General features: G+C 37.1%; 1 protein-coding gene across 1 annotated transcript in view; it reads right to left on the bottom strand.

Annotated features, from left to right (window-relative positions):
* Window positions 1-730: 730 nt before the first annotated feature.
* LOC135324154 (E3 ubiquitin-protein ligase KCMF1-like) overlaps window positions 731-12,754 on the bottom strand; it is a 33,076-nt gene continuing 21,052 nt past the window's right edge. The window contains exons 4-7 of the mRNA XM_064499752.1: window positions 10,427-10,528; window positions 6,994-7,168; window positions 3,329-3,608; window positions 731-1,363 (exon numbers count right to left, since the gene is read on the bottom strand). Coding sequence (XP_064355822.1) covers window positions 1,102-1,363; window positions 3,329-3,608; window positions 6,994-7,168; window positions 10,427-10,528 — 819 coding nt within the window. The 3' untranslated portion in view covers window positions 731-1,101. The remainder of the gene's footprint in view (window positions 1,364-3,328; window positions 3,609-6,993; window positions 7,169-10,426; window positions 10,529-12,754) is intronic.

The following is a 12,754-nucleotide window of genomic DNA, read 5'->3' as shown; positions in this document are numbered from 1 at the left end:
TTTATTTTTTATGCCAGAAATATAACCAAAAAGCCCAATAAATAAAGGTTGATAAAGTTAGCATTAAGAATTCAATTTTAACATATTGACAATCTGGAAAGTCAAATCCTCAAACTCTCCTGATACTGACAAGTCTCTGCAAACTATGAAGGAAATACATAAATAACTCAAAATGATAGAGACTATGAAGACTTAAAGGCAACATAATCCATGTTAACTTTTTTTTCCCCCCAAGACAGTGAATATTATGAATCATCTACACCTGAATAAAGTATGTTTAACAGTTAAAAACAATTAACCATGAAAAAGGAAAACTTTAAAGAAAGGTGAACAAAATTTGATTTCAGGGAATTTGTGGTAGAGTCCAGCAATGGCCTTGTTGTTTTGTCTCCTACAGACATAAAAAGTTCAACTCCACCTGGACATAATGGCTAACAGGGCAACATAATGGTCACAATATAGCAAAACGCCACATCCTGGAAATGACATTGTAGCCCACTGTGGAGTTTGCATTAATGTGCAGGGAGGGCACATAAAAAGGTCATTAGTCACATGTTACTCAAAAGCTAACTTCATGGCTACATACTGCTAGTGAGCACTAACCTTTTTTCTCACATTACCTTTGAATAATGAGAAAGCTTTGGGGTTTTAGTTTTACTCCTTGTATTTAATTTTTTAAATGACGAGGTCACTAGAACTCATGCACGCTGCAAAAAATGTCATGCAGTAGTTAAGGTAAACCATCCAAGCAATTTTTATTCATTAATATTCATAAATACACACAGCAGCTTCATTAGAGATTTTTCATTTTTTTCTCCTCAGTTTGAATGTGGAGTATTAGGAGAGCCTTTTGCATGTCAAGCTACAGGATACAGAGCTTTTTTCTCCGCCCTGCAACCTATATTTACCTGCTAGAAGTAAAAATTAGTTAAGTGGAAATGATTATCATATATATCTTTTCTCTCTTCCTTTTGAATGTACACAATGTAACAAGAGTAACAGACCTGAAATTACAATCACCAAAACAAACCCAAGATAGTTGTTGTCCACTTTCATTGGCAAATACAGCACAGAGGACATTGTCTGCAAAGTGGGATGCCATCAAAGAGGAGGTGGAGGAGGCTCATTTCCTTTATTACTCTCTTTTAAATTTAGGTTTTCTAAAGCAACATCTAGAGGCATAATATCTACACAGCCCATAGCACCAAAATCAGCAATCTCCCCCCGCTCATCCTCATCTGAGGAAGAGCTTTCTTCCCGCATCAAAGTGGACAGTAGAAGCTCTTGAACAAACAAGCTGCGGTCTGCCCGTTCACTTTCCATTGACTGACGCTCTGCTTCTGACATCTTAGGATCATTCAACCTGTACAGCAGCACAGAAAGAGACAAGACAGACAGTTAGTGAAAGCCTGTTTCATTGAATGATGCTACTAAGCCTTACAGCTGGACTGACACATGCTGAATGACACTTGAAAACTGTTCCTTTGAGAACCAGCCTAGGTACTGCTGCACTTCTTTTGACATGTGCAGATCTGACAACATCTGGCACTCCTGATGCAACAAGAATGCAGACATTTAACAAACCTTCTGTTCCTAGATGCTACAAAAGACTTCATAGAAGTGGATTCTCATGCTGAAGCGGGGTGGGGGGGGGGTGGGGATTCCCTAGTCATCCCTTAAGTGCCCATTTTGTCCCTAGGTCAACTTCTAAATGCAAACATGGCACAAAATACATTACTACACACGTAATGCCTAGAGATTCCCCAAAGTACAGTACGTCACTCTCTTCACTTATCAGTGCATGCACCATCACCTAATAGAAGCAAGGACATTACTTGCTCCAATTCTGAACTACCTCACAAGATCAGTGACTGACATTTGCAGATATTTTCATTAAAGTTATTATTGATTGAGATATTATTTTGAGTTTAGATAAAAATCGGCATGACAGCAATAGCTTGTCCCAACCCAGGTTTCCAGAATCAGCAACTGTTCAAATGTCTGTGTCCTTTCTCAACATCTAATTGAAAAAACATTAAAAAATTTTCTATAGAACAACCCTAGGATACAATTATACTTTCTGAAACAACTGTGTATTCTGCTTATTAATAGCACATTCCTTATTTGCTTTTTTTCATCTACAGTATTTTATATATAAGCCTCTATTCAACCTCAAGCCTTCATTAAAAATTTGTTTCCTAGTAAATAATACTACTGAAGTTCTCTCCCCTCACATTATCAGCATATAATGTTTGAGTCATATTACTGCAAATGCCCTTGTTTTATCAGAAGTAGTAGGATAAACAAGCATAGTTTAGCAAAGTAATATCCCTTATGTTTCTCTCAAAACTGAGAAGCAGCAAGTAATATTTATTCATTGCCTAGGAGCAGAGACACAGCAGGGTTGAAAAGATGATGTTACGAATGCAAACAAAAGCATAGCATCTCAACTACAAACTTCATTAGGTATCTGGCAGAATCCATTCCATGGCTGGAACTGTAGGCAGCTCATACAGCCATAGCTCAACTTGTAAGAGTAGCCTCCTTTTCAAGGCCTGCAGAAAACAAATAACCCATATTCCAGTCTAAACCTTTAAATACATTCCCGGACACATATAAGAAATGCAGCATGCCTGTGAGACTGCCTCTCACTTTTATCAACACTGAGACCCCACTGGATATTTCTGCAAGCCAAGTCTTAGAGTTGGTTTCCTTAAAGCAGAAGAACTCCCTTCAGGCCAACTACAAACTACCACTCTTAGATATTCATTTCTTGGATTTACTTTACTTCTGACAGTATGGATCAATCTAATTTTTTGTGATTGTTTTATAAATTCGTACATAAACACCTAACTGCACATCAAACAACTGAAAAACACCAACACATCCCATTTCTTATGATTACAATACACAACAAGATGTGATATTTAACATTATTCAGATATTTTGACTATTGTAACAAAGCACAGGCTACTACCATACCTTTAAGTACATTTAACAGAGTAATCAGGTTTAAGAACAATTCAGTGGATGAAGTTTATTGCTTTTAATGGTACTGCACTAAAGTGTGAAATATTTTTCTTTTAGATTGAGTTATGAATTACAAATATTCTATGACAGCTATTGACCTCTAACATTGGTATATTCTGTACGATTCACTGATTGGTCTGTTAATCCTGGGATATATTTAACCGCAATTAAGGACCCTACTTCGCTACACTAAAGCACACGCCTAACTCTAAACGCATAATATTTTCAATGAACTTTATCAGGACCAAGGAAAACAGAAATGGTAGAAGAGTAAAGTTAAACCCACAGAACAAGTTACCTTGCAAGAAGAAACTGGGAATTCTGAATAGTCTGCTGACCGTTTTCTGTGTTAGATGTGTTGGTTGCTGCTATAGATTGCGTAATAGTGGTGGTGATGCTGCTTGTGTTAGTGCGTCTAGTTGCATTGCGTGCAGTCTCCAGTTGTTGTCTTGCTGCCTGTGCATGCTGTCGCTCCAACTGCAGTTGCATCTGCAGCTGCTGTAACTGAGAAGCAGAAGGGCCAGAGGAATTGAGCTGCCCTGCAGAACGCCTCACGCCTGATAACTGAGATAAAAGCTCTGCCAGAGAAGAGAGAAGTTTCTACGGTGAAATCTGCTTAAATAAATATTGCACAATAGCACAAATATGTCCCGAATACAAGTGTATCAATTTCTTTCTTTCTAAAACCCTTCATCAATTAAGTTAATAAAAAAATCACATTGATTTGAAAAGTTTCATGGGCTACCCACTCCAAGCATTCCATGTCTCAAAGCCCACAGGGTAAGGAAGATTAAGACTTGCTTATGCACACTAGATAAGAGATTCAAAGTTTAAAGCTTTCTAAACCAATAAGAGTCAATCTGTGGGGAATGCCCTATAAGCAATGCCCTGTGCAACAATACTCTAACATATTACCTTCAAGTCAAAATAGTTTTGGACTAAAAAAAATTTCAATTTTGACTTTGGTTGGTGGCTTTATTTTTCCCCCTCAACAAATGCACCTTCAGTGCACAGACTCTACCTTCCCAATATTCCAGAGGGAAGTTGTAGAAACAACAGAAATATTGCAGCATTGTTTCAGACATTTCTAGAAAACATTCAGTTCAGAAAGCTTTTTCAAATGTTGTATGATGTAAAAACTGCTATGGTCAAATATTTTTATTGTGTGAATTTTGACTTCTGCTAGAAATAAAAAAATCCTAACCATAAAAAAAAAATTCTGGCCTGAATTCTTTTCCTCCAAAGTTGAAGACAGACAAATTCTGTCCACACTAAGTATTTCCCAAAATAAACATTAAGTTATTGCTCAGTGGTTTATTACAGAATATATTCTGCAGAATATATTCCATACAAAGTTGGAAGTACTACTTTGTTGTGTTTGATGCAAGGAGGACAGAGAAGGTAGATTGTTTTGTTCCTCTGTCTAGTCCCCCCCCTCGTTAAAACTGCAAGTTATTATTATAGATCATAATAATTTTCCTTCCATCTTACTTTCAAGATATAATCCTTTGAAACCAGGCTTTCCTTAGGGGAATAAAGCACAATGCAGTAGCTCTGTGTGTCAGGAACTCAGAATGCCAACACTAAATGCTCAAGTCATATTTAGTCGGTACAACCATATCAAGGCTAACTACAATAATATTTTATTTCACTAAATACTGACAACAACCACAAGGAGTAAAAATTAAAATAAATAATGTTTAGAGATCTATTATAAGCACAAGTTCTAACTTCTGCCAACATGTACTATTTATTACCCCAATAAAAAGGCAGGCTTTTAACACTGCCAGGCAAGAGACAGCTGTATTTATCCTCACTGGTTGCAAGATTGCTTTGAGTATAATCAAACAGTACTCTTGAGGCAGAGGTGAGCTTGAGGCACAGGCTTGGCATGAGACAGACACCCAGCCAGACTGCACTACATTCTCTGAATGCAAAAAAACATTACTTCCATCAAAAAAGAAAAGATTCAAAGGAATGCCATTTTATTACACATTTCATGCCCATAAATGAGAAGGCCCTGTGAGGCTGAAACAAACCAAAGCAGTCACTTCACATTTAACTGAGCTGAACTAACAGCCACTGTAACAAAAAGAAGAGGTCTTACACTCCAGGCCACACAAATATCCTCCCTTCTTGAACCAACCCCCAAGCTTTTTAGATCCTCCCATGACCTAACAACTCACTAAGAAGGCAGAAAACTTTTCTTCCTCTTTTGCTGGGATATTTTTTAGTAGTAAGAGTGTAGCCAGCAGGTCCAGGGAAGAGATTCTTCCCCTCTATTCGATACTTGTGAGACCACACCTGGAGTCCTGTGTCCAGTTTTGAGCTCCCCAGTACAAGAAAGCCATGGACATACTGGATCAAGTCCAGTGAAGGGCCACACCAAGATGGTCAGGGCTGGAGCACATGACATGAGGAGACACTGGGAGAACTGGGTTTGTTCAGCCTGGAGAAGTCTACTTTGGGAGAGATCTTATTGCTGTCTACAACTACCTGATTGGAAGATACAGAGAAGACTGAGCCAGACTCCTCTTCTCAGAGGTGCACAGCAGTAGGACAAGAGTCAGACAAGTTGGAACATGGGAAATTCCAATTAGATATAAAGATTTTTTTTTTTTTAAATCACAAAAGCAGTAAAATACTAAAACAGGTTGCCCAGAGAGGTTGTGTGATTTCTATCCTTGGAGGTGTTCAAGACTCAACTGAACAAGTCCCTGAGCAACCTGATCTAAATAGACCTGCTTTGAGTAAGGATTTGGGACTAGACAACCTCCAGGGGTCCCTTCCAACCTAAATTATTATATGATTTTTTTCTGCCATTTTAATGAGTTAAATCAGCTCACAGAAGGCCTGAAGAGCACCAGAGCCAGTACAAGAGAGGTAAGGGGATTATGCCTAGGGAAAGGGGGATGGTGGAGCTGCAGCTTCCCTTTCAGGGGCAATGTGTTAAGTTGTCTCACTGCCTCTCAAGGAATCATAGCCTAACAACAGGAAGCTCCAGTTTAAACATTCATGCCCTTCCAGTATCTGAAACAAAGGTGGATAATGGCAGAAAGTTCTGAAGTTTCCTTGACGCTTATTACCTTTCACCATGCCAGTATAAGATTGATGTCTTAAAATTTTGCATTAGGAGAATGGTTCTTTTTAAAACCAACTTCTTGCTCAATTTTTATTTTAATCTCTTTAAAGAGAGGTTACTTTTGAAAATCACAAAGCTGAATAAATACTTACGGATTATACCCATAAAACCTAAAAACATGCCTGTGTGATTCTTGGAAGTTAAAAATGAGACTTCCTGCCCTTCACAGTTCTCCTGAACTTGACCAAGATATGCTACAAATGCTTTATACCAATACATTTATTACATAAGAATTTAAAAATACACTTAAAAGACCTCCTAAAATTAGCAAGTCTGCCATTCAAATTGCAATCTGAATGCAAACTGAATACATTTTAAATATCTATTAATAATATTCAACATTGAGCTAATTTCATCTTGATGAATTCTCAAGTACAGCACTTGGTTTTTAGTTAAAAAAAAAAAAAAAAAAAAAAAATTAAGATTCCTAATCTCCTCCATAAACACCTCTATGCACATTGCAAATTAAAGTTAGATGCATTCAAGTAGGTAATGGAGGTTAGAAACAATTACATTTAAAAATATACACCATTTGTGGACAGGTCAGCCATGGGAATGAGCCTAAAAGTCTCTAAATTTAAAAGCACAAGCTAAAGGGGCAGTGTTTTTAGTTTCAGAAGTTCCAGGCTCAATACCTATAGACAATCCAATCAAGGATACTGTTCAGCAGTAAACACCTCTCAATTACAGTGGCACTGGGAAGCATATATACACATTCGGTTTCAAAACAGAAAAACAAGGCAATTATTATCATCTTGGATTTTGTGTCAAAGCCTATTTAAGAAGGACTCTGGGGTAAAATTGGTGGTTACAGCTCTTACCAGCTATAGGATCCATGGCTTCTCTATTGCTTGGAGAATATGAACTCTGAGAAGATGAAAGCCCGCCAGTGGAACTGCTAGTAAAGTGCATGTTTGATCTACGTGCGCGGGGGCCTCCCAAACCCCGGCCTGGGTGGAACATTCTACGTACGTGCCGAACACCGCTAGATTCATCATAACCAAGCAGTTAAGAAAACAGTTGTTTGCTATTGAGTATTAAACAGCAAGAGCATTTACTAGGTGGGGTAATCAGGCAACACGTTATTCCTCATTCATACAATGATTCAACTTTTTAAGTGTAATGCAACCATAGCTATGGTGCCAGTCAGACCTAAAGGCCTGAACCCAAGACACCCAGGGCTACTTGCACCAAACTCTCTTTTCTCAGGCCTTTTCTCATGTCTAAGATATGTCAGGGTGGATTTCCTGTTTTTCAGATCAAAGTTTTCTACTAGGCAATTTGAACTGATGACGTGTGTTCAGCAGAACATGTTACTCAATAGACACAGGGATTTTAACATTAAAATTAGGGAAGAAGGGGATTTAAGTACTGAAAATAATCAGTTTTACTGTCACTCTTACCAAGAACGCACAGTAATTATTGTATTCCCTTTGACCTTTTTATTTCATACTTTTATCCAAGGAATTTTACCCACTCCAGTCTTCAAGGAATTGCAGGTCAAGAGGATTCAGCACTGTCATACCCTTTTGCTTCATCTTCCCTCTCTTTCTCTGCACAAATTCCATTCACTCCAATTATGAAATTATTTCCCCCCTTTCCTAGGAGATGCTTATATTTCAAGACATAGCTTTTATAGACTTTTTCCATACACACTAAGGAGACTATCAAAAAATCATTTAAAAAATGATCTTTCCCAGAACAGTGTTAACATATGTTCTCCCATAACAGTCTAGATAAGGCTTCCTTTTATCTTAAGGAGCACTACTGTAATTAACTACTAGACTAGGAAATAATGTACTTCGACATATCTTATTTTCCCATTTCTACATTAGTAGCTTAGCTCACCCTATCTCTGATTGTCTTCTTTTTTAAAAATAGCATACTTATCACTTGAATAATATCTATTATTTGTGGCAGACTAGTGCCTAATGTGCTTTTCACACAACATACAATTATGGCATAGAATTCATTGCCTTGGGATATCACTGAGGTAAAAAAAAAAAACTTGAGACTGAAAAATTATTAGACTTCTTTTAGCAAGTAAGAACATCCAGTTGTTATAATAAATACTTTCAAGGATGTTTGACTTTAAAACACCTGACTTCCAGGGTTTAAGAGGGGAAAAAAAAAAATCTCCCTTGGGACAGAATATAGTTGCCTAGCACAGAGTGGTTTGTTCCTCCTTTGAGTCTGCTGATACTGGATACTGCTAGTGACAAAACATTGTGCTAGATGGATTACAGCTCTCATGCAGTTTGACAATATAGCTACATCTTATAGAAAAATGTCCTCATTCTGGAATTTTTAAAGTAGACTCAGGAAGTAAGGAACTGGAACACCCTTAATATCAATCCTTTGAAAAATGCCAGCCTCAGTCTTTTATTTAGAAAAGGACCTTAGTAGCTTGCTAACTGCAACTTTTAAAGTGTTTTAAGACGCACAGCATCCCTTAAATACTAGCTAAGAGTATGCTGATGTCTTATCCAGCTATGCTGGGGATTAGAAAAGCATTTGGAACTTTTAACTCATTGCAAACATATACTAAAAATAACCAAGCTAGAACCATTTACATGGTCAAGACTAAAGTCATGTTTTAACAGTAAAACAGTTGAAAATTGTTTAAGAAAGAAACTGGACTTTAAAGAGCTGTCCAGAGTCTCCAGAGATAAAGGAGATGCCTTGTCATGGCTGCGCAGAATTCATCACAAGAAATATCTGCAGCCATTTGTGACAGCTTAAAAAACAAAACAAAAAAACCCTCTAATCTCTATACAAAAGACAAGGCAGGAAGCTAAACTGTTCGTAGCTCTAGGCGGCCAATCAAAACCCACCTCAGAAACTGCTTAACACAAGTCCCTATGCTAGAAAATATACAGGCAAACAGTCATCTTTCTCTCCATCCTGTATATGAAGAGGGTAATTAAAACAGAGCAGGGGGATTTATTCTGCACATTTCTGAACTGTGATAGTTTCATACAAAGACATGTATAAAAGCAATAGTATGGTATCAGAGCATAGCTTTTTAACAGCTCCCTGACTTTGACAGATATCCTTTCCTCTCCCTTTTTCTTCCTTTTAGTCTTAGCTGTTGGGAGACATGAAATAGCACCCAACATGGAACAGGTAGTCCAGAAAACTTTTCCCCATCAAGTTTTGTGGACTTAACAACACTGATTACTAGAGCAATGCTGTACAAAAATTTCCATATGCATTTTCTATAATTTTAAATCGTTTACAACATGGTCTAATTTATAAAGTCACCCCCCCGATCAATTTCATGACAACTGACACCATAGCCTTACTCAGTAACTGAAAGGATTATACTGATTTTTTATAGCTCCTATGTAGCTAGTAATAAACAAACATTTCCCAAAAGTCATCTGACAATGTCACTGATATGAGAGGGGGAGGAAAAGCTCCAGAAGTGTGAATTCTAATCAAACAGCTCATCCACTTCAGTAGGAAGTTAATTTCACTGTGTAATTCAGATTGACAATTTAAATGCTAAAAAATTTAAATGCAAATACAGATCACAAAGTGAAACCATTTCCTCAAATGTTGCTAGCAGTAGATATAATGAACTTGAGTTGTTGGGGCTTGATTTTTTTTAAGAAGCCCTAAACAAAAAAGGCACCATCAAATTAAAGTAGGACTGTATTTCTTTAAATGAGATACAGAAAGATAAATAATTCATAGAAATTACTTAATTTCAGAAGGTACTCTAATTACTTTATGAAGTGCAGGCCTTCATTAAAAACTCTCAACACGTTGTAAGTATTTGCATAGCAAAAAAACCCAAGTCACATTATTATTCCTAAGATAATTGATGCAAAAGAAAATTATACTTAAAGCAGAAAGAAACTGACAGTTTCAGCTCTTCAACCATTGAGACTAGTTAAATCTCTACAATCTGCAGATGAAGTTAATTGAAAGACAACCCTAATTCCTAGAAAGTCTCCTGATAGCTCTTCTAGTTATATCTAAAAAATGTCAATAAATAACAGGCTGAAACCACCCTATTGAAATATAGTGATAAAACTAATCAAACAAGAAATTTAAAGTCAGTCAATCTCAACAAAGTTCAAAGCATTAAAAGGTTTTGCTAAACAAAAAAAAAAACCACACACAAAACAAAAACAAAACAAAACCACACACCCAAACGTAACCACTTGACTACAAAAATCAAAACAAGCAGTTACAGCTATTATACAGAACAGTCTAACCCTTTTTCCTCAACTTAAGAAAGGATATTAAATCTCTGGGAGCTCTGTGTTCCAGTGTAAGATGAGCTGCAAAGTCATCTGTGACATGATTAGGATCCCCTCCAGGTAATGCTGCACATATTGGACAAATCTGAAACAAAGTGAGAAAAAAAAAAAAAAAAAAAACACAACCAACTTTACACAGATCACAGAACACACATCATTGAGTTGATCACTCAATGTGGATTCTTATACTTTAAAGATCACATTCTAATACTGTATCTAGACAGCCACAGCTTTAAAGCAGTAAATGTGTTCAACTGCAGCTGTTAATTTTAGCATCTTTTTAAGACCCACCTTTTCTTTATAATTATGCTTTTAATAATAGGGAAACCAAAAAGTAAAGTTTTCAAATCCAATTTGCAGTGTTTCAGCTTTAAAACTTTGTATGTCAATTCCAGCAGAGACAGTGGGTCTGGTGACATGGGATTACTAATTGCTTGCATGTACCTGCACATGACATTACCAAGTTCATTTACTGCTCTTTGAATCCCCAAGCAACTTCTCATTCATCCCACCAGAGAAATGTGGGAAGAAGAATGAAACCAGATGTGAACATTCATTCAAGTATCACCACCAAGACCACCCATTGAGGTAGCACACAAGCAGAGGTTTGGGAGAGGAGAGAAACTACTTATTCCTACCCAATAAGTATTTTGGGAGGAGGCATTACAGGTTTTTTTTTTTCCCTTAAGCCTAAACACACACTTGAAAAAAGTTAAGGGACCATTAGTGCTATAGCAACCTTCATTTATTACTTTTATCGCTGCCCCCCCACCCAATGACTTTGTATGCATCTGAGAAGTGTGCCTTAAAAAGTGCTTTGCAATAGTTTTGCAGGCCAGGCTTAGTTTGATGGATCACAGGTTAAAAATCCAGAAAGGAGACAAACCCATTCCACACAGTGTGTGTTAGGTAAGGAGGTCTTAGCTACTCTTCTATCCATCGCACATCGCTTTGACAGTTGAATCCAACACTTTCTACGAATTCTTCTCTGCTTCTCAGACCCAAATGGATGGCACTTCTTCTGGTCCTACCACCCCTCTCTTCCCAGCCAGTCAGTACTGTAATGCTTTAGACAAACATTTTTGCCATTTCAACTCCCCCAGAAGCAGTTGCCTTTATCTTTTTAGAGAAGCCCTGGCTGTGACAGAGCCCAGGTTCCTAAATTATGCTCTTCACACATTCAAGTTATTGATGATGGTTTTCAAAAGACTGTGGGTATAAGGACATTTAACTGAAAGCACACATACCCTTCTGACCCTTTTGGGGATGAGAAGGAGGATGTCTTAGAATATATTTATTGCAAGATCTAATCTCTCTTTGAGAAGGGTTGCCAAATCTTCCATGCCGGTTTAATTTTAGAAAGTAGCACTGATCATAAAAAACAAAGGCATTTTTTAAAAAGTCTTTTATTACAATCCCTTTCCCCTTTAGCTTAGAGTTTGTTTTTCATGCTCAGGATTTCACTTCACTAGATTCTACTTTTCAAATCTCCCATCACTACAGAAGCAATACAAGTGGACGCACAGCAGAACAGACATTTTATTATGACATACGAGGGAAAACAAAACTACCAGTAGTGCATTGTATATATTACAGTGTTAACAATTTGGAAGAATTAGTGAAAAGCTTCATATAGACAGAATACAAGTTTTTAAGGTAGACCAGAATTTCTAATGAGGCCCGCCTCCCCCCCCCCAAAGTACAACCCACACAACCTCCCCCCCCAAACTTCAAAAAACCCCCAACAAAAAAAACCACCTTTTTGATACATAAGCAGGCCCAAACCTAAAAGTAATCTGTTAAGACAAAAATGTAATCACCACTGTGATACAGTTACCTGCCAAATGTATGCAATTTCAGAGTAAAATCAAGAGTGAAAACAGATCAAACACTGTATGAGGAACAGGGATTCTAAATCCATGATTTTTAAATGTATTTTTCTATTATGAAAACTTTACTTTTAAGTGTTGCTTTTGGGCAACCTATCAAGCAGGTTATCTCCAGAACAGTGTCTCACCTCAGTTCTACTGCATCATAATTAAAAGCAAAAAAGAGCTGCCATCCATTTAAAGCTATTTGAGAAAATTCTATCATAAATCCATGAAAATCAGTAACAACCACCTTCCTCAATGGTTCGTTTATAATCCTCAATTATGCCAATATATTTTTTATACAACTAGTCAGTGGGAGAGACAGAAATGGATGCATATAGGACAGATTCCTATAGAGCCCATTAACTTATTTATAACCAGCTTAATTTCAAGTAAGAAAGTGTTCAGTACCAATAGGAAACAACATCTTCAAAGCAGAA

The sequence above is a fragment of the Dromaius novaehollandiae genome, chromosome W, assembly GCF_036370855.1.
Source record: "Dromaius novaehollandiae isolate bDroNov1 chromosome W, bDroNov1.hap1, whole genome shotgun sequence".
Lineage (NCBI taxonomy): Eukaryota > Metazoa > Chordata > Aves > Casuariiformes > Dromaiidae > Dromaius > Dromaius novaehollandiae.
The sequence above is the reverse complement of the archived record's forward strand: the minus strand, read 5'-3'. Positions and strand labels throughout refer to the sequence as shown.